General features: G+C 36.3%; 1 protein-coding gene across 1 annotated transcript; it reads left to right on the top strand.

The window, feature by feature from the left end:
- The first annotated feature begins 371 nt into the window (after window positions 1-371).
- Window positions 372-5,920, top strand: desi1a (desumoylating isopeptidase 1a). Its single transcript, XM_051106767.1, has 6 exons — window positions 372-745; window positions 1,380-1,401; window positions 1,499-1,568; window positions 1,859-1,968; window positions 2,126-2,248; window positions 4,810-5,920. Exons 1-6 carry the CDS (start codon window positions 655-657, stop codon window positions 4,901-4,903), a joined length of 510 nt encoding a protein of 169 aa, XP_050962724.1. The 5' UTR covers window positions 372-654; the 3' UTR covers window positions 4,904-5,920.
- The last annotated feature ends 15,098 nt before the right edge of the window (window positions 5,921-21,018 follow it).

Raw genomic sequence — 21,018 nt, 5'->3', positions numbered from 1 at the left:
AACATGAACAATGAATGAATGACTGTATGTGTAGTTCATTGTTCGTTCGTGTTAGTTAATACTTTAATGTTAACAAATGACACCTATTTTAAAAGTGTTACCAAACTTTCTTTCTAAAAAAAAAAAGAAAACTCAGAAAGTAACAGTAATAAGTTAAGAATACTATAAATATGTCAAAATGGACCTATACAAACAATAAACATGGATGAAGAACAGTAATATACAAATAAGAAAGGATGATAGTTGCTATGTGGATTTTATATGGTTAAAACCAACTGAAAGATTGACATACTGAAATTGCAATTTTATTTGTCAGGGGCATTTAATGTGGTTATAACGTCGTGAGGTAAACCCTTGCACATTCGATAGATGGCGCTGTCGTGCCGCTGAATTAATGCGCTTCTTCATTGGCGACTTGGAAAGACAGATCCTATTTATCTTGCTACCGTTATAAAGTAGCTTTGCTTATTTTTTACTCAGACCCTCGTAATGCCATCGATTCTCAAAAAGTCTGACATAGCTGTACTATTGTAGAAGTTTCAAATCTGAGATTTCAGTCTGTCGTGATCATTTGAGAAACCTCAAGGCCGTGTAACTGCAGGATACCGCCGCAGACAGGCTAGTCAGCCGCATTCAGCCACCAGCATCACAAACATGGATCAGCACGACTCGACGTTCGGAGTGCAGCTCTTCATTTATGATCTGTCGAGGGGAATGGCCCGACAGCTCAGCCCGATAATGTTAGGTGAGTGATGTAGACAGTACATCTTTACCTTTAGATTTGTGAGGGCCGCGGAATCTACCATGAAAAAGGTTCAGCTCATTCATATTACTTCCATCGTGCTGTCGTACCCTGGTAACCTTCCAATGAGAAATCTTTCCTACTGAATATTAATGACTTAATTCTAACGTTGACTGGCAAGCTTCCAATGGCGACGACTACGTTCTTAATTATTAATAACGTAATGCTGACGTTGCGTCTTCGCTATCCAATAGCGAATGGAGTGCTTATGAATATTTAAGAGAAGCCGCAACTGTACTAGGATTCATAAATTCGCGTCCGGTTACAGCTGATATCAACAAAATCTTTTATTCACAAAACCGTAACAGCTATATTAATCGAAACCTGTTTATCTGGTTCTCTCAGTTATCTAGAATTATAAAGAACAAACTGTTTTAGAACATGATGTTCTCTACTGTAATTAATCGTTCTGGAATGAGCGATTATGATTGTAAAGGTCAATTAAATAGAACATAATGTAACTATTTAAGTGGTAATATAATATATTTTCATAATATAAATAATATGAGGAACATATGTCATATATCTAATAACTATCTATTACTGTATGATTTCTAAAACATATTCTCTCTTACAGGAAAACAGCTTGATGGGATTTGGTAAGTGAAATAATATCTGCCTATAATATAAATAAGTTAAATATACAAATGTTAGTTATGTAACTATATGCTTTTCCTGTATCAAATGTCAACACAGGCACACATCTATAGTGGTCTACGGAGAGGAATTCTTCTATGGTGGTGCCGGGATCTCTAGTTGCACACCGGTACAATCGCAACCCACTTTTAGTACTCAAGATAGGACAAGCACTTCAAAAATGTAGCCCAAAAATATTCACAGTGTACTTCATACTGTGCTGTTTGTGAGCCCTCAATTTACATGTTTATTGGCATCCATGTGAAGCTTTGAACAGCACGTCTTAGCACATTGTTTTCATCCGTTTAGTCAGCTTGTTGAGATTAAAAGGCCTTGGAACATAATTGTTCCTAAGAGGTACATTTCTTCTAGGGCAGCTACAAGGACAGCATGTACCATACTGTGTATGTGTGTTTACAGGGCGGGACGATGCTCGGACCTCCAGACACAGTGGTGGAGCTGGGAAACACAGAGGTGACGGAGGAGATCTTTATGGATTATCTGTCCTCACTTGGAGAAACAACATATAGGTAACTGTGTGTCTTTAACAGTTTGTTTCTTAAAATAAAAACAGGCATTCATTTCTTCCAGTGTGAAGTCTTTATGAAGTTTTTGGAGTGTACAAACATGTGCTTTGTATGCATTTTGTAGGCCTCTGAAATCTCTTGTCTCTATTTCTCTCTACAGTGGTGACAAGTACAGATTGTTTGAACACAACTGTAACACATTCACTAATGAGGTGGCCCAGTTTCTCACTGGCAATAAAATTCCCTCCTATATCACAGATCTACCATCTGAAGTGCTCTCCACGTAAGTATGCTAAACATAAACCTGCTCACAAACGATTCTCAGTGTTATTTTTACTTCCACTTGATGGGTAAATATTTAGTAAATACACCCAGAGGATAAATAAATACCTTGAGATCTGCACTGTAAATCTGTGTTTGAAAGTTGTTAATAAACATTATTAAACATTAACGATTATTGGAGTACATTTTTCCTGTTTCTTTGTGGGTCATTCCATGAAATCGGTGCCTTTTCCACTTGGAAAAAGTGAAACATAAAACGTTTAATCAATCTTTTTTAAATATCCATGAAATAAAGACACCTTAAAATGTAAGAAACTGTATTGTGCAACTCAGGCTATGTACCTTATTATTTTATGACTGTTTTTCTACCTTATGTTTTGGTATTTTGTCTACCCTGTTACTTGCTATATTTTAATTAAAACTCATATGCCACTGAATGATATAGGCATTAGTTTAATTATATACTGAGGGTGACCTTTAAAATGATTGAATTTTACACAGGCAGTCTTTAAAAACAGGGTCAGACCTAATCAATGTCATCCCTGTTACCCACATCAAAACCTGTTACTCTAAAAAGTAGCAGGCTGACAATAACAGGTTTGACGATTTCAAATAAATTTGCTAATTGCTAGCTAATAGTCAAGTTCACAAAAGCACATATTGTACACTTTGAAAGGATTTTACTTGTAGATATTGATTATATTAAATGTACGAAATAATTGTTTAAATTTAAATGGTAAAATGGTAACAGAATTGACAATGAACATTATAGTGGAGTGAGAGAAACATGCTTGTGTTTTAAGTGCTGGAATCCTGGTTGAGAGATGATGCAACCTCCTAGAAATGATGTCACTTGAATGTACATTATTTTACAAGGGTTTTTTGATGAGGGTAACAGGGCTGACATGAAATCAGGGAACACCAATAAAATGATTTATATTTTATAGAAAAAATGCATACTTATGCCAATAACAATGAGACTATATTTAGAATAATATGTGATTTTTATATCATTTTGCCTTCTTTTTGCAAATTAAAAGTCCTGCTGAAAAAGAAAAAACATAGTGAGGGACAGGCCAAAAACCTTACCCATACCAGCATAAATGCTTTTTAATTTATTTAAAATAATATTTAATAGACATTTTATGTAATATTGATGAAAGCATGCATATTATCTTTATGTTCTTAAATTGCACATGTGTTTGTTGTTATATTAAATCTATGTTTGATTATTTCTTAAGGACACAAAAGGCACTGATTTCGTGGAATGACCCTTGTAATTATGAAAATTATTAGCGACTTCTTAGAAAAAAACCTTTTCTACACTTATGTATCTTTATTGTCAAAAGGTACAATTAACAAGAAATTAAATGTTTGGATGCATAATGGTAATGAAAAATTGAAGAGAATGTGCTTAAATGTACAGATATGAATGTGCCAATGCCAGAAAAAAAAAAAAAAAAAAAAAACTTAAAGAGACACCCTCATGTCATTCCAAATCTGCATGACTTTCATTTTGTGAAACACAAAACTATTTTGAATAATGTTTTTAACCATACGATTAAACGAATAATTCACCCCAAAATTAAATTTTGCTGAAAATGTACTCACCCTTAGGGCATAAAAGATGTAGATGAGTTTGTTTCTTCATTGCAACAGGTTTGGAGAAATGTAGAATTACATCACTTGCTCACTGCAGTGAATGGGTGCCGTCAGAATGAGAGACCAAACAGCTGATAAAAACATCACAATAATCCACAAGTAATCCACACGCCTCCAGTCCATCAGTTAACATCTTGTGAAAAGAAAAGGTTAATTTGTAAAAACAAAATCCATCATTAAGGCATTTTAACTATCACTTCTGGCCAAAATACTAGTCCATAATCCATAATAATGCTTTCTACAGTGAAAAAGTCCATCTCCTGTTGCTCTCTCACATCAAACATATTTATTTAGAACTGTTTTGGCTTGTAAACGGTGTTGATCTGTGCGTATTTATCTTCTGATTCAGATGAGACATCTATTTTACTGAAAAAAGTATTATTGTGGATAGAGGACTCTAGAAGTAATAAGTTGATGTTAAAACGTCTTGAATTTGTTTCCCACAAGCACATAGCTTTTTGCTTCACAAGACATTAATTGATGGACTGGAGTGGTGTGGATTACTTGTGGATTAATTTTGATGGACTCTCATTCTGACGGCGCCCATTCACTGCAAAGGATCCATTAGTGAGCAAGTGATATAAAACCAAACGACTCCAAATCTGTTCTGATGAAGAAACAAACTCATCTACATCTTGGATGGCCTGAGGGTGAGTAAATATTCAGCAATTTTTCATTTTTGGGTGAACTGTCCATTTAGTCATCCTAAAAATAGGCTTCATTTTCTTCAAGCAAATTTGTATTTATTGATTTTGTAGTGAAATGTGAGATTCACCCATTTGTGATTGTATAACTGTGATGTTCTCTCATTTTCAGCTGTCACATATCCAATGCTGAACATTTATGTAAGAAGATCTGTGTGATTTTCACAGTACTTCATGCTCTCTCTTTCTCACTCAGGCCATTTGGTCAGGTGCTGCGGCCAATCCTGGACTCGATACATATTGCCCCTCCAGGCGGAAACGTGATCAGCAGCCAAAATAATCATAGCTAGATCAGCTTTGTAATCTCTCTCTCTCACACAAACAAACACACACCTACACACGCAATAATTCACACATACGCTGTTTATACACACACATTAGCCCTGTTGTAAATGAAGTTGGCTCAACACACCTCGTTCAAGAGCGCTGAACAAAATTCTGGTCCATGTTCACAGTTGCCCAGATATTTTCATGCACAAGGTCCAGGTCATTCTTTCCAGAACACTGATGGTTCATATTTTTCACTGTTGAGTTCTTGGTTTCTATGGTTTTCATTTTAATATGTATCTTCATTTTGTATCTCTACAGCCCACCACATGCAAAGGTCATTTACTGTTTGTTGATGACAATCCAACTTTTTTCCCCTGTTGTTAGTTATGATTCCTTTCGCATCATTTCATGCATTTTTTTCCCCAATATGTTGATATGTATTAATATTGGCAAGCCAAATCTTTAAAAGACCATGTTTAATTTTATTCTTAATATATATTTATTTATGTTTGTGTGTGATTTTGTGGCTAAGAAGCACATGTGGCTTGCATTCTGAAGAAATGACTAAATATGACCGGATGGACCATGATACATTTTGCTCAGATTCAGAGAGAAATATATGTATCTGTGCCTTTGTCATGGCAGCTTGGGCACAAGTAACATTTTAATCATAACTTAACTGTAAAGTACGAATTATTTATACAAGCTATGCTTAAGGTAGACGTTGTCTCTTCCATTTATTTAACCAACTGAGTGCTTTTATATATGCTTTATGCTGATTTTTATTTTCATGAAAGGAAAGTTTGCTGCTGCCATCAGTGTTATACGGTTGAATGCGTGACTTTGTTATTGCTATTTATGAACATATTCTTATTTTAAATTGGTTTATTTATTAAGCACAATAATAATGTAATATTCAGAGATGTTTGATGAAAGACTATTGCCACTTTTATTTTGTTTTCATGCTGCTGTTGTGTAAAACTCCTGTTTTAATGGAAGTCATCTCATTAAAGAACCAGCACTGAGTCTACATTAAAGATGTGTGTGTGTGTTTCTTCTCTTCACTTTTTTTTGCAAAAAACATAGACGTTGCATGTCAAAATGTATACATCCAGTCTTTGAAACTGACAGTTCACAATTCTGAAACAAAACTGTTACAAAACAGAACTGTAGGTCCATCGACAAAGATGATTTAAATAGTTTTTCAGTATATATAGGAATCTAAAAATAATAGCATGATAACCTGAATACAAATATATGTAATATGGCCAATCCATAGTTATATTTAGTTAAAAAAGTAGCATATTCTGCACCTGTACTCAGAGTGATTCTTACAAGAGAAAAGCTGACTATCCTTGTCATGTGAAGTATACATCTGTGAAAAGCGAGATGTTTTTAAAAGTGTGCTACCCTAGAAAAACACCAGATGGAGATGTTACACAACGCAATGCCGCTGTGCTTCAGCTCTCTGGTTCTTTCTTCCAAAACTAAGTAAACAGAACAGAGTGAGGCAGGATGCGTAGGTAACACTTTGCCTTATTTGCAGTTATAAGTGCAATCTCCTCTAAGAGACAAGATGAGAGACAACAGGTCCTTCATCTGATTTCCCAAACTAGAAGATACATAAATGGCATCTTAACACTTTTTTTCAGCACACCAGAACTCAGTTCTATAGTGTTTTCTGTTTTTCGGTTTTGCCACGGTGGTGAGTTGATTTCAGGGCTTTTATAACAAATCACTTGACCCGAGTAGTTTCATGGAGCCCATTTTCAAAATTTTCTCATAAATTACAAGGGTTAGTTCAGCCAAAAATAAAAAGTCTGTCATCATTTACTCACCCTCAAGTTGTTCCAAATTTGCATGAATTATTTTCTTCAGCTAACTAAATACTTTCTGCTCCCCATTGACTTCCATAGTGTTTTTCAATTTTGGGTAATTTATTCATTTAACCCCACTCGCTCACTATACTTCAAGTCCAGAAACCATTTATTAGTTATAAACTGGGAAATTTAGTAAAATAAATGATTAAACTATCTCTATCTTGAAACTTTCACTTATAAATTCTGAGACCAAAATAACTTGTTCTTTAAAAGGGGTCACTTAATGTGACTTAACTTTTTTGGCCTTTTGACATGAAAGACTAAAACTTCCAAAATTCATCCCCAATGCAAAAAACAAAACAAAAACAAAACAAAACAAAAAAACATTAAATGACAGTAAGCTGCAAAAGCACTTTGTTCTGAGCTTCTGCAAAGGTCTGATGTCAGACAGAAACATTAAGCAATTAAGGGGCCAAGCACAGCAGAGGTAAAATGAACAGCCAAAGAGCTTTCTTTAATTACTCAGTAAAGACCAGGGTTCTCTAACCCTGTTCCTGGAGAGCTACCTTCCTGGAGACTTCCAACCCTGCTTCAATACACCTGTCTGTAATTCAGTAGCCCTTTGATTAGCTGGTTCAAGTAGATGCCCAAAAAGACAGACATAGGCCACTCCATATCTAAGGAGAACACTCTTATGATTTTTGGGCAATCTGGTCAGACGTTACAAGCAGAAATGTCAATTTTTGCAGAAATGTCAACCAGTAGGTGAACTTCTCATGTGCCCTCAGGTCATGCTTGTTATAACACATACCAAGTTTGGTCAAAATCCATCAAAGCGTTGTGAAGATATAATAATGTCCATTTTTGCACAAACCTTGTCAAATTTGTTAATGTGCTCTATGAGAATGGTTTGGTACATCAAAAAGCTTTTGAGAAATTTCTTCCAGAATGCTCTTAAGATGATCTGAATGAGCCAAATTTGGTGAAAATTGGACAAACCGTCCAGGATGAGTTTGAAGAAGAAGATTTTTTTGGAAAATTCAAAATTGAGAAAAATCTTGTATGAATCTTGAAAAAATTTTGGTGTTATTATGTATTTGACTCAGTATGAGCCAAAGAATCCAAGGAAAAATTAGTTTGCTTCTAGACCTTATGGATCAAAAGTTGTTAACAGAAACATGAGTGCAAATCTGACCTGTTGGTGGCACTAGAGAGATTGTGTTAGAGACTTAAAACTTTACTGTGGTTAATGACGAGACTGTTCTCTATGCGTGTGCCAAATTTTCCACAAGCAGTTCTATAAGATTCATAACAATATGCTGAAACATTTGAAAAATACAACATTGTACTTCAAAATTCGAAATGGTTCATGCTCAAAATGGCTGACACAGGAAAATTGGGTATCATTTGATTCGGCATGCCACTCCAAACTGCCACTGTCAAACTGTTCAGAAGTTATAAACAAAAGTGTCAACTTTTTAAATATCTTTTGACCAGGAGGTGGCGCTGTGGGTGGAAATTGGACAAACCACCTAGAGTGAGTTCAAAAAAGTACCTGTAGAATTTAAAAATTTTGCTATGCATTTGTCTTGGCATGGAATCAGAAGATAAAAGAATTTTGCTTCTAGACCTTACGATTCAAAAGTTATTAGCAGAAACATGAGTGCAAATTTGGCCTATTGGTGGTGCAAATTTGCTATGGTTAATATTCAGACTGTCCTCTATCTGTGTGCCAAATTTCATAACTTTCCCACACGCAATTCTATTGGCAGCCATAGACTCCCAGACCAGAAGAAGAATTGCCAACACCAGACCACTAGCAGCCCAGAAAAAGACTTTTCTGTTTGAATGAATTGTTTTCAACTAAGTGTTTTCCTTCCTTTTACAGAACAACCACCGGAACAATAACCAACCTGGATTTGAAAGAGGCCATTCAACTAAAACCGGCTTGCTGTCAGTGAATGAATGACTATGGAAGGCAAGAGATGAGTCTAAATAATCTCATTCTGCTAAATTTATCTGCTGCTTTTAACAATGGAACTGCACTTCGCTGGTTTGAGTCTTACCTCACAGTTAAGTACTTCAGAGTTGCTTGGGAAAAGAGAGGTATCCTAATTACATCAACTGGTCACTGGGGTTCCTCAGGGATCAGTTCTTGGACCCCTCCTCTTTTCTATATACACTGCATTACTCGGACCCATCATACAGGTACATGGTTTCTCCTACCACTGCTATGCTGATGACACACAGCTCTACCTCTCATTTCAACCAGATGATCCAACAGTATCTGCTCTGATCTCAGGCTGCCTGGTGGACATCTCAGCATGGATGAAAGAGCATCACCTGCAGCTCAACCTGGCAAAGACGGAGCTTTTCATCTTCTCACCAACCCCTATCAGTACAGCACCAGTTTACCAACCAGCAAGGTTTATCAACGATAATCCCATTGAGTTCAGCCAAGAATCCTGGGATGATCCTTGACGATACCTGACCTTTAAAGATCATACTGAAAAAACGGCACAATTAAACAACATTAGAAATATAATGCTTTTCCTAACACATCCTCATCCAGGCCCAAGTCATTTCTAGGCTGAACTATTGCAATGGCCTCCTAGCTGGACTTCCAACATGTGCAATCAGACCTCTGCAAATGATTCAGAATGCAGCAGCACGTCTTGTTTTCAATGAGCCCAAGAGAGCCCACGTCACTTCTCATCTCTCTGCACTGGCTTCCAGTCGTGGCTCGCATCAAGTTTGAGACATTGGTGCTGCCTACAGAACAGCCACGGGCTCCGCATCCTGCTACCTCTGCTCGCTCTTACAGGTCTACCCCCCCGTTGGTAAGTGAACGGCACCTCATGGTCCCATCGCAGAGATGCTCAAAATCTCTCTCAAGGATGGTTTCTTCCACCATTCCTTGCTGGTGGAATGACCTACCTAACACTATCCGAACTGCCGAATCACTCACAGTTTTCAAGAAACAGTAGAAAATGCATCTCTTCCGTGAGCATCTAACCACGTCCTCTTAAAAAAATATCTGTATGTGAAACAATATTTGGTTCCCTCATCACATTCAAGGGTCTTTTTTCAAGAAAACTTGAGATGATTACGAAACAAGCTTCTTCTTCAAATGACATCTTTATTATCCATTTTTCTAGTACTTAAGGACAATGTCCATTTGTTGTCTTTGTGACTGGATGCATCATTACAGAAGGGGCGCCTGTGTTCCCCCCTGAAGTCAACCCCGTTACACTCATTCACTGACTCACTCTCTCGTTGGCTCTCTGCAGCTAACACTGTCACTGCGGGAGGTGTGACCTCTGCGGAGACGTCTCCAATCCTCTCACACACTTGTGGTCACAAGAGTGTGTGTGTGTTTTTGTGTTATGACTATGACAGACCCTCGATCTGACAACCCAAAGTCTTGGTGCACACGTAAACATGACCCAGAAAGATTCTGAGGGAACATCTCAGAATAGAAATAAGCAGTTTAAACCCAAACTTAATCCCCACAGAGAGACCTATGATGGATTCTCTTGGTACCCTGTCCTGTTTGATTAAATGCTATGTCATTTAGGTGAAATTTCGATGGTGGGGCATTATAATAGAGGAAACACTTTCAGCAAACATCGTATGTGTCGAACACTCATGTCAATGAATAATCATCAATTCTTAAAGCACAAAAAATTTTTCCCAAATAATTACAAAGAAATGGCAAGTAGAATTGTTACATTTTGAAAGAGTTCCTACAACTTCAAAAGGTAATTTTTTTTTTGTTTTGGTACCGATAGCCTTGTATTGTGCTATAGGCGTCCCGAGTTCGAATCCCGGCTCGAGGACCTTTCCCGATCCCACCCCCTTCTCTCTCTCCCTCTTCACTTCCTGTCAGCTATGACCTATGATAATAAAAGCAAAAAGGCCATATATATATATATATATATATATATTTTTTTTTTTTTTAGTAAGGAACAGTTGACCTAAAAATAAGAAATTTGTCATTGTTTAGCTTTGAAATGTGCATATGTAAAAATTAAAATATACATATATTGTATACATGTGATTAATGAGTAAATTTTTTAATTGACTGACAGCACAAAAAATATATACGAAATATAAAAAAAATAAATATATATTATTTCATTTTTAAAACAATTTAAAATTAAAATATTAAAATTAAATTTAAATAAAAAATATTATTTTAGTCTTTGCACTTAAAAATTTCATATTAGATTAATATGTTAGTTTCTTTGTGATTATTTGTGACATTTACTTCTGAGTGAAAATTGTTTCTTTAAAATCTTGTGATTTTAAACCTATGACTAACTTTTAAATGTGCAAATGAGATTTGATAGCTACATGGCAGAAATGCTTTATGAAAGTTGAGACAGATTATTGTATTATTGTACGCTCTACAAGAAAATCTTTCTTTCTGAACTCTTTCTACTTCAAAATGTAATGTTTAATTCAATGTGTTGCTGTTTCTTTGTAATTATTTGTGAAATTTACTAGGTATTTCTAAGTGAAAATGGTTTTAGAGTAAAAGCAAAAGGGAATTTCAGTCTTTTCCTCAAAACTATATGATTCAGAAGACTTAGAATATAGTGCACAAGGCATAAAAACAATTTTTAGGTGTTTTTAAGGTGTAAGGTGTATGGGAATGAACAGTATTCACATTATTCAAAACATCTCATTTAGTGTGCTATAGCAGAAAGATCCTAATCACAGAGGTTTGAGGGTGAACAAATGAGTGATTTTTCAAAACAGAACTGTTCCTTTAATTTGAGGCGATTATGATGTCATAGACCCATTTTTAACTACCGCTCAGTCGTTCCCAGAGACTCATTTGGTGTTTCATCATAACGTCCAGACATTATGTCTCACCCTCGCTTTGGCTGTCTTTATATGCGAGGTCTCATCTTAAGTGGGTCGGCTCGCAGACAGAAGCACAACTGAGCTTCCTGTTCTTCTCCAAGAGTTTAATTCCAGCTTTATCTGGAGATCTAATGTCTGACTGCCGCTTACGGTATTTCTGAGAACGTTTTCCAACCCTTTCTGTCTCTCTGCCACTGTCATAAATGAACTGAATGAACTGAAATGAGAGCAAGAGTCTCATGCTTGAGTGCATGTACTCGTGTCTCTTCTACTTTGGCTTCTAATATCTCTCCATCCATTTCTCTCATCTCCCGTCCCTCACGCAATCTCTCGTGACTTGTCAGATTCTCCAGCTCACTGACATACACTTTCAAACCATAGCAAGCAACTTTTTCAATATATTGTTTCATTTTCCCTTCTAGCCTCTGTATTTCTTATTTCATTTTCTTTCCAGTTCTTAGGTAACATAACACACAGTGTTTTCTTGTTTTACTACAAAAATCTAAAGAGATTTGAATCAGATGCACCAGTAAAAAATTTGCTTTCACTCTCCACAAAGCTGAGATATTCTACAAGCACATTATTTAGAGTATTCACTGAAAATGACCATGACTGTCTTGATTTAAAAAACAGTTGATTGTTTTATTTGCAGTAAATAAAAAGTGCTTTCTTCACTTAAAAGAGTAAAAACTTAAATTTAATTAAATTTTGATCAAATTTTGATCTTCCAGCCATCCCAGCCAGCTTCAAGCCATCCTAGATGTATATGACTTTCTTATTTCAAACAAATCCAATCGAAGATATATTAAAAATAAATGTCTCAGTTCTTCCAAGCTTTATAATGGCAGTGCGTCCATCCATCATAAAAAGTACTCCACCCAGCTCCGGGGGATTATTAAAGGCCTTCTGAAATGTATCGATGCGTTTGTGTAAGAAAAATATCCATATTTAAAACTTTATAAACTGTAATATCTAGCTTTTGCTAACTGTCGCATGCAGGTTCATAAAAGACATTCCAGCGGATGACGTAGGATGTAGGATGCTTACACTATGCTTTCCATCATCCGCTGGTAAGCCACTCTCCCTCTTGTTATCCAAGATGTTCATGTCTTTCTTTCTTAAGTCGTAAAGAAATTATGTTTTTTTGAGGAAAACATTTCAGCATTCCTCTCCATGTAATGCTCTTCTATGGTGCCCCTGAGTTTGAACTTTCAAAATGTAGTTTAAATGCAGCTTCAAAGGGCTAGTGAAAAGATCAGATTTTTTTTTTTTTTTTTTAAATATATATATACAATTTACATACTTTTTAACCTTAAACGCTTGTCTTGTCTAGGTTTGTGTGAACTCTGTTGAAAAACTCCTATCTCATTTTCTCCTCCAACTTCAAAATCATCCTACATAGCTGTTTTACTTTTTTATGTAAAGGGCGTTCTTTGCATGTTCACCTTGTAAACACTGGGTTGGTACTTCTGCAGCGATTTATGATGATATTGAAGTTGGAGAAGAAAATGAGATGGGAGTTTTTCGACATACCATAACTGTATTGAACTGGAAAAACCATACAGAGCTAAACAAGACGATTGTTTGAGGTTGAAAAGTATATAAATTGTAATTTTTTAAAAGAAAATAACCGATCGTTTCGCTAGACAAGACCCTTCTTCCTCTGCCCTTTGAAGCTGCATTTAAACTGCATTTTGGAAGTTTAAACTCAGTGCTTTCCTCAACATAATTTCTTTACAACTTAAGAAAGAAAGATATGAACATCTTGGATGACAAGTGAGTGAGTACATTTCTGTAATTTTGTCATTTTTGTTCTAGAAGTGAACTACTCCTTTACGTTTTGATGTATTTACAGTAGGAAATTCACAAAATATCTTCATGGAACATGATCTTTACTTAACATCCTAATTATTTTTGCCATAAAAGAAAAATCGATCATTTTGACCCAAACAATGTATTGTTGGCTATTGCTACAAATATACCTGTGCTACTTATGAATGGTTTTGTGGTCCAGGGTCACATATAATAATAAAAAATAGCAATTGCAATTCCACAAATCAAATCTATTTTGGTCCAGCATGCTGTTATTTTCCCTGAAAGTTGAGTTTCATTTGTCCTTCTGTTCACTACTTTGTCTTTTACAAACTTGTGTGACATTGACCCGAGGGGCACCACCGCAGGGCACGAGCCATATGGATTTCTCCTGAGACTGGCATGACCCACCTCAGTCAAGGCCAACTATATAAACACACATATGCACATGGAGGACAGAGGTTGCTTACGCATGTGTGACTTTAGCAGAAAGCACTGCATGTACATTTGCCTGAGACAGCAGGAACACTGTGACCAATGTAACTTTAATGTCCTCATGTATACCAAATGCATGCACGTAGTTAACATGCACATCATGTGCATGATCTCACATACTGTATGTATTAACTTAAACTCATGCAGTGCAAACATTTATATCTATGATTTACTACTAATTTAATTAGAATAGAATATTAAGACATTGGTTTAATTTGATTTAAACATTTATGTGGGTAATGGTTACAAATATTGGAAATTAATTTGTGAAGTCGAGCAAGACAGGCATTTTTTTTTTTTTTAGAAAATGACAGATTGTTTTGCTAGATAAAACCCTTATTGCTTGGCTGGGATCGTGTAGAGCTCATTGAGGCTGCATTAAAACATTGCATTGCAATTTGGACCTTCAACCCGTTGCTCCCCATTAAGGTTCACTATATGGATAAAAAAATCTGAGATGTTATACTCAAAATAAATAAATAAATAAATGTCACCCAGTATCACAGCTGACCCAAACAAGTCTATCATCAATGTGTTGTGATTTTATAAATTGTGAAAAGTGTTTTTCATGTCTAAGAACAGATCAATATAAATGCTTTTCACTATACAGACCCAGCTGTTATATTCAAATGGTTTTAGATGAAAATCTCTCTGTGTGCGCTATTGACTTTACTGATAAAGCATCAACTACTAGATTACCAGAAATATTAGTGTGTCAAAGTAGTTTAGACACACACTCACAACATCTAATGTGTGCCATGAGTGTGTGTGTGAGTGCTTGTTCGAGAGGGATATGAAGTGAATTCGTTATCTGTGACATTTTCCCATTGCGGTTGTGAAGGCAAAAGAAATTGTGTTATTGCACTGCTGAGTGACCAAAGCTCTCCAGGTACAGTAGATTTCAAGCACTGCTCATAAGTTACCTTCAATACTGACAATGCTGATTCCATTCGACTTTAAACAGTGATTCAGAATATCAGGGTTGATATCACAGCGACATACATTGACAGTGAATATTGACTCATCTAAGCAGTTTTTGCCCAAGGGCAGGACAGACAGTTACTTAGTCCGACACATGGATGCCCATGATGTAACTAGACTGAGAAATGCTGGGCTTGTACATTTTACTAGCACGCAGCATCTGGACAACAATGTAGAAAACACCATAAAAGCAAGTCAGAGCTTTGTGCACATGTGTGCGTTTATCCAATACAGCATGCACAGTAAATGCTTTGAAAATGTACTATATTGCAGAAAGTGTGATTCATAGACCACTGTGACATATAGTAAGCCTATAGCTAGTCTCTAAAGATCATTCCTCCCTCCCATCCGTTTTTCCTTCTCACGGTATGTAAAAATGAAAAGGGCATAGAATCACTTTCATTTATAATGAAAAGAACGAGTAATTTAAACGTATGTAGACTGATGTAATTAATATTCCTCTGAAAAAAGTGCACCTGTGTTTCTCTGACATTGAGAAATTAGCTTTGTTTTCAAGTGCTTTATGAACAAGATTTATTAACATAAAATAGGACGCATCTCTCTCAGATTGTCACATTGCTGATCAATGTGGGTTCTTCAGTGACTGATTCTTAAAATTTTACCCTTCCTTTCCCTTCACTATTGATTATTTGGTTGCATACTTGCATCAACAGTCACCTGCGGGTCACTGTCACCAACTCACCATTCAGAGAAGTGATGTGATTTATAATCAATAAGCTGCAAAAGCCAGCATGTAACGTTGTTTCCTGATCCTGTTCCTCATTCTTCTCCTCATAATTTTCTGGAATTTCTTCATCTAACAATTTTTAAAAGGGAACTTCGGCTATTAAGACTTGTATGGCTTAATACAATGTAAATGCTGTCTCTTACTGAAAAATGTAGTAGAAACCCATGAAGGATTTACATTATTTAAAAAATCCACATTGTTTTATACATATTTTGGACTGTGGGGGGTGCCATTATTTGAATGATGTGAAATGGTTGCACTCAGTGAGTTACTGGCACTACCTGTCGCTATTTTTTACCGCATCACAACTCAGAAAATAAAATACATTGTGTGGCTTTTGGTTGTAATTTTCAGTTGATGGGCAACAAGAGAAGTGATGTAAGTCTTCACTGTTTTCCTAGTGATGAGAAGAGAAGAAAAGAATGGGAAGATGCCTGTGGACGAATAAAACTTCCTGAAGACCCTGAGGCTTTTAGTCGACCACAGGTACTGAAAGAGCTTACAAATGGCAGAGACAAGAAACGCTAGATGCCATCTTGTCAGGATGTAAACATGACAACGCTTGTAATGATGCCACAGCCACTGAAGGAGTTTCTCAGCGTGGATTTCACTCGATATCCGGGGTTTAAACTCTTTGTGAAGAAAAATTAATTGTACGGCATTTGGTTTAAGCCTGCGCTTATATCTATCGCCAACTGTAAGCTCTTTCAGTAGTTGTGGTCATCGTATTAGTATTTTATTTTCAGAGACGTGTTGTGGTAAAAATAGCAACGGGTAGCGACAGTAGCTTAACGAGTGCTACCATTTCACGTCATCAAAACAATGGTGCCCCCTATAGTCCAAAACATGTATAAAATGATGTGGATTTTTTTTAAATAAGACAAATCTTTCATGGGTTTTCAACTACATATTTCAGTAAGAGACATCATTTATGTTATATTAAGCCATACAAGTCTTTGATTTACTGACAACGTGCACATTAAAGAACACAGAAGCACAAATGTTAGTAAATTGCGTTGCGTGATTTATTTGAATACTATCCTCCCATTAATTAGCCCATAATTTACTCATCCTCCAGGCATCCTAGGTGTATATGACTTCCTTCTTTCAGACGAATACATTTGGAGTTCTACTAAAAATTATCCTGGCACTTCCAAGCTTTAGGACGGCATAGACGGGTGTTTCTCTTCACACGGAAGCAGCTCCGGCCGGATGACGTAATATGTCATCATTGCGCATGCGCCGGTGAGTCTCGCATTTGTTTACAGAAGCAAAGGAAGCAAAGTTTCCTTACTTTAGCAAAGTTAAACCAGTCTCCTCTTGGTTTATATTGAAATCCTCCGACAATTTTCTTTTCAAATCCTTGTTTTGAACTTCTAATTTGTGACCGGTGCTGTCTCCACGGTGCGTTCGTGTTTGTCACTTCCGTGTGCGACCAGTTCGGCGCAAGCTAGATTAAAGTGATTTTAAATATGGATAATTTTCTTACAAAAATGCATTTATTTACTGCAGAAGGTCTTTATTTTTATTATGGATGGATGCACTTTATTGGACTTGTTTTGGACTGATGAAGAAACACCCGTCTATGCCGTTCTAAAGCTTGGAAGTGCCAGGATCATTTTTAATATAACTCCCATTGGATTTGTCTGAAAGAAGGAAATCATATACACCTAGGATGCATGGAGGGTGAGTAATAAATGGGTTAATTTTCATTTATGTGTGAACTATTCCTTTAACGGTTTGTGCTGGCGCAAGCTGTTAGTAAATCTGGCCCCTAGAGTGTTTTAACTACATAGATACAATTCAGATTAGAGTGTTATCATTTTAACCTGACAATGATGATTAAAAACAACCTCTTTGGCCAACAAGCTGTGACTCTAGATTAGCAACTCACAAACAACTCACAATCACAACCGGATAGCAGCATTCTGGCCACCATCTAGAACACTTCAGTACTGTGACACTGAGTTTTGCTTTAAAAAAATGCCAAAATGTATGATTTTTTTGAAGTTCTGTTTGCTGCCACTAGTGGCCCAGAAATGACACACAGCAGCTGACATGTTCTCCCCTTCTCTCACACACTGTCTGTTTATCCATGACATTTGTGCATCTCCATGATTGCACCTTATTTAGCATATGCATGCATGCATTCTCCACGATTATCTGGCCTTGAGGTGAAACTCAAATTTAAGTGTAAATTATAAGTACTTTGTTTACATCAAACTACATTAAATATATTAATACTTAAGGATGTTTCCTCAGCTTTATGCACTTTCATGTCCCAGGAATTGTTGTAAAAATATAACTTCAACACCATAATTGCTGCTGTTATTGTTTTACAATAGGCATGTAATAATATTTTCATAAATATCTATTTTTTTAAAAACACTGTTAGTTGGCTAATGAAATAAACTAATAAGAGTTTTCACAATGTGTCCACAGGTCAGAGATGCCCATAGTTGAAAAAAACATAAATAAAACACTGTGCCAGTGTGCATATAGACTTAGCTTTTGAACCTCAGGGTATATCCATAATCAGCATCATTCTCCCTGCCTTTTTTGCTGTTTTCTCCTTTGCTTTTCCCTCCGGATCTATGATAAACTGACGTTTCTTTGCTGATATGCACATTTCCCCAATCACTTCATCTCTAGTCCCTTCACACACACACACATAATCTGTATCTGGATCCCCCAGAAATTCTCCTGCTTCACGGCGGATGCCGCGTTGCCTCAGTGACTTCTTTGATGTTATAGGCCGTCACGGCGGGGGAGCCGGCTCAGGCTTTGTAAGGCGAGGTGGTGACGTCACAGCATGTAAACTCAAAACTCAAACATAAACAGGGCTCGCTGCAGTGCAGCGCTGCAGGATTATAACACTTCAGTCACGCAGGCCTCTGATGGATATATCAGTCCAAAAGAAGCAACATTAAAAGAATGTTCCGCATGCAGTACGAGTTAACATTCAGCTTGTGTGGCATCCTGCTAATTACCACAAAAAATAATTTTGACTCATCCCTCAGTGCATAACTTGTGCATATTATGATGCTGTTCGCATCGTAAAAAATGTGTTTTTGCTTCATTTTTACAAATTTAGAGGGATTTATTTATTTAATGATTTATTATTACAGTATAAAATAGTGGTTTTCTATTTTAATATACTTACAAATAGTATTTACTCCTGTGAAGCAAAGCTGAATTTTCAGGATCATTACTCCAGTCTTGTTGTGCTGCTTAATATTTTGTTTTTGGAACATTTTTTTTTCTTGATTCTCTGATGAATAAAATGTTAAAAATAACAGCATTTATTTAAAACAGAAATCTTTTGTAACAATACATTTGTTTTCTTTATTTTACAAAAGACCTTTTACAGTAATGCATTATTAATAAGACAATAAATGGCAGTGTTTTAAGTTGATTTTGCTGGTATAAGGAAACAGTTTAAAGGAGAAGTTCACATATAAAGTACTCACCCCCTTGTCATCCAAGATGTTCATGTCTTTCTTTCTTCAGTCATAAAGAAATTATGGTTTTTGAGGAAAACATTTTAGCATTTTTCTCCATATAATGGACTGATATGGTGCCCCGATTTTGAACTTTCAAAATGCAGTTTAAATGCGGCTTCAAACGATCTCAAATGCAGCTGTAAATGATCCCAGCTGAGAAAAAGGGTCTTATCTAGTGTAACGATCGGTTATTTTCATAAAAATAATACAATTTATATACTTTCATTACACTTACATCCTATATTGCTGTTTTAACTTTTTTATTAAGGGTGTTTGATCTTCTTTTTTTGTTCACTTTGCAAAGACTAGGTCAGTACTTCTGCAGCGATGTAGGATGATTTTGAAATGAGTTTTGAAGTTGAGGGACAAAATACGAGTTTTTCGACATACCCTAACTGTCTTGAGCCAGAATACACAGAGCTCAGGGAGAGAAAGGCAAGACGAGCATTTGAGATTAAAAAGTATTTAAATTGTATTTTTTAAATGAAAATGCAGATTGTTTCACTAGATAAGACCCTACTTCCTCGGCTGGGATCGTTTGAAGCCGCATTTAAACTGCATTTTGGAAGTTCAAAATCGGGGCACCATATCAGTCCATTATATGGAGAAAAAAGCTGAAATGTTTTCCTCAAAAAAATTATTTCTTTACAACTAAAGAAAGAAAGACATGAACGTCTTGGATGACAAGGGGGTGAGTAAACTATATGTGAATGCGACTGAAGTACAAAGCCTATAATTTACATAATAAAAAATTGTTTAGCATTTAGATACATCGCAAATATGAAAATATTATGGAATATTTGGATTTGTGCCGACTGAAAGAGGTAGGATACAAGAGCACAAAGGTCCATTTCACGAATGTGCAAGGTTTTAAAGTAACGTTGTACTCCTTTGTCAGTGATACATTAAAATACATTATTTTACTTCACTATGGTTGTTAGTAAAAGATTTAACCATGCTTGTTAAGTGGATCTCTTGAATACTTTCTTTTGGATAACATCATTGACAGCAGACATGCCAGCAGTAAACACAGACACACAGTGCTGCAATTTCACCTAGTTTATCAGTCTAACAAAAAATAATGTATTCTATCAGGACTTGACTGTGCCAGCACCTACTTTCTGTGTGTGTGTGTTTTACCAGAGCAGCCAGGCAGGAACTGAATGAGCTGAAAATAGCTGTGCTCCTGTTAGTGTTAAGAATACCTGCCTGTCTCGCAGATGTGTGTGTGTGCATTTTTAAGAAGTGAAATTTCCCTGTTCTCTAATTACCAGTGTACTAAAATTAATTAACAACGTTGACTCTAGTGATATATGCAGGAAGACGAGTGCGAATCGGAATAAAAGACCTGAGAAATGCGGAATTCTCAGGTTGCTAAAATAATGAAGCAAAGACTGAAATTGACAGGCTGTTAAATGTGTCAAGAGTGTGTGTTCAGTGTGTAAGTGTGGGTGATGTAAACCAGGCCCTTTGAGTTCTGGGGTTTGATAAGCAGGAGAGTTTGGGAATTTTCAGAAAATGCTGCAGTCAAACTTTCATTGAAATCCGGCATGTTGCAAGCAGTTGTAGTGTTTGTAATGTGGGTCAGTAGCTTTGGAAGTGGTGCCACTTTTGTGACAACTGCCTGAGAGTCCACACTCAAATAATAGCTAATACACACACCCGAATTTATCTGGGTCAGCCCAGTGGTGGAGACAGTGACCCTTAGACAAAGAAATAAAATGAGTTTGACTGCTGTTTAGTTTGGCGAATGTGGGTTCCAATTGAGGAAAATGGTTTTTGCACATTCAGTCGTCATCTAAAAACTCATAAAAACACTGAATAACAAATGTGGAGGAAATAAAAAGGAAAGGAAATCAAACGCTCAAGAATGAGTCATAGAGAGAACTAGATGTTTACGTTTT

This window comes from Labeo rohita, chromosome 3 (assembly GCF_022985175.1).
Source record: "Labeo rohita strain BAU-BD-2019 chromosome 3, IGBB_LRoh.1.0, whole genome shotgun sequence".
Classification (NCBI taxonomy): Eukaryota; Metazoa; Chordata; class Actinopteri; order Cypriniformes; family Cyprinidae; genus Labeo; species Labeo rohita.
Note: the sequence above shows the minus strand (reverse complement) of the source record. Positions and strands in the feature narration are given on the sequence as shown.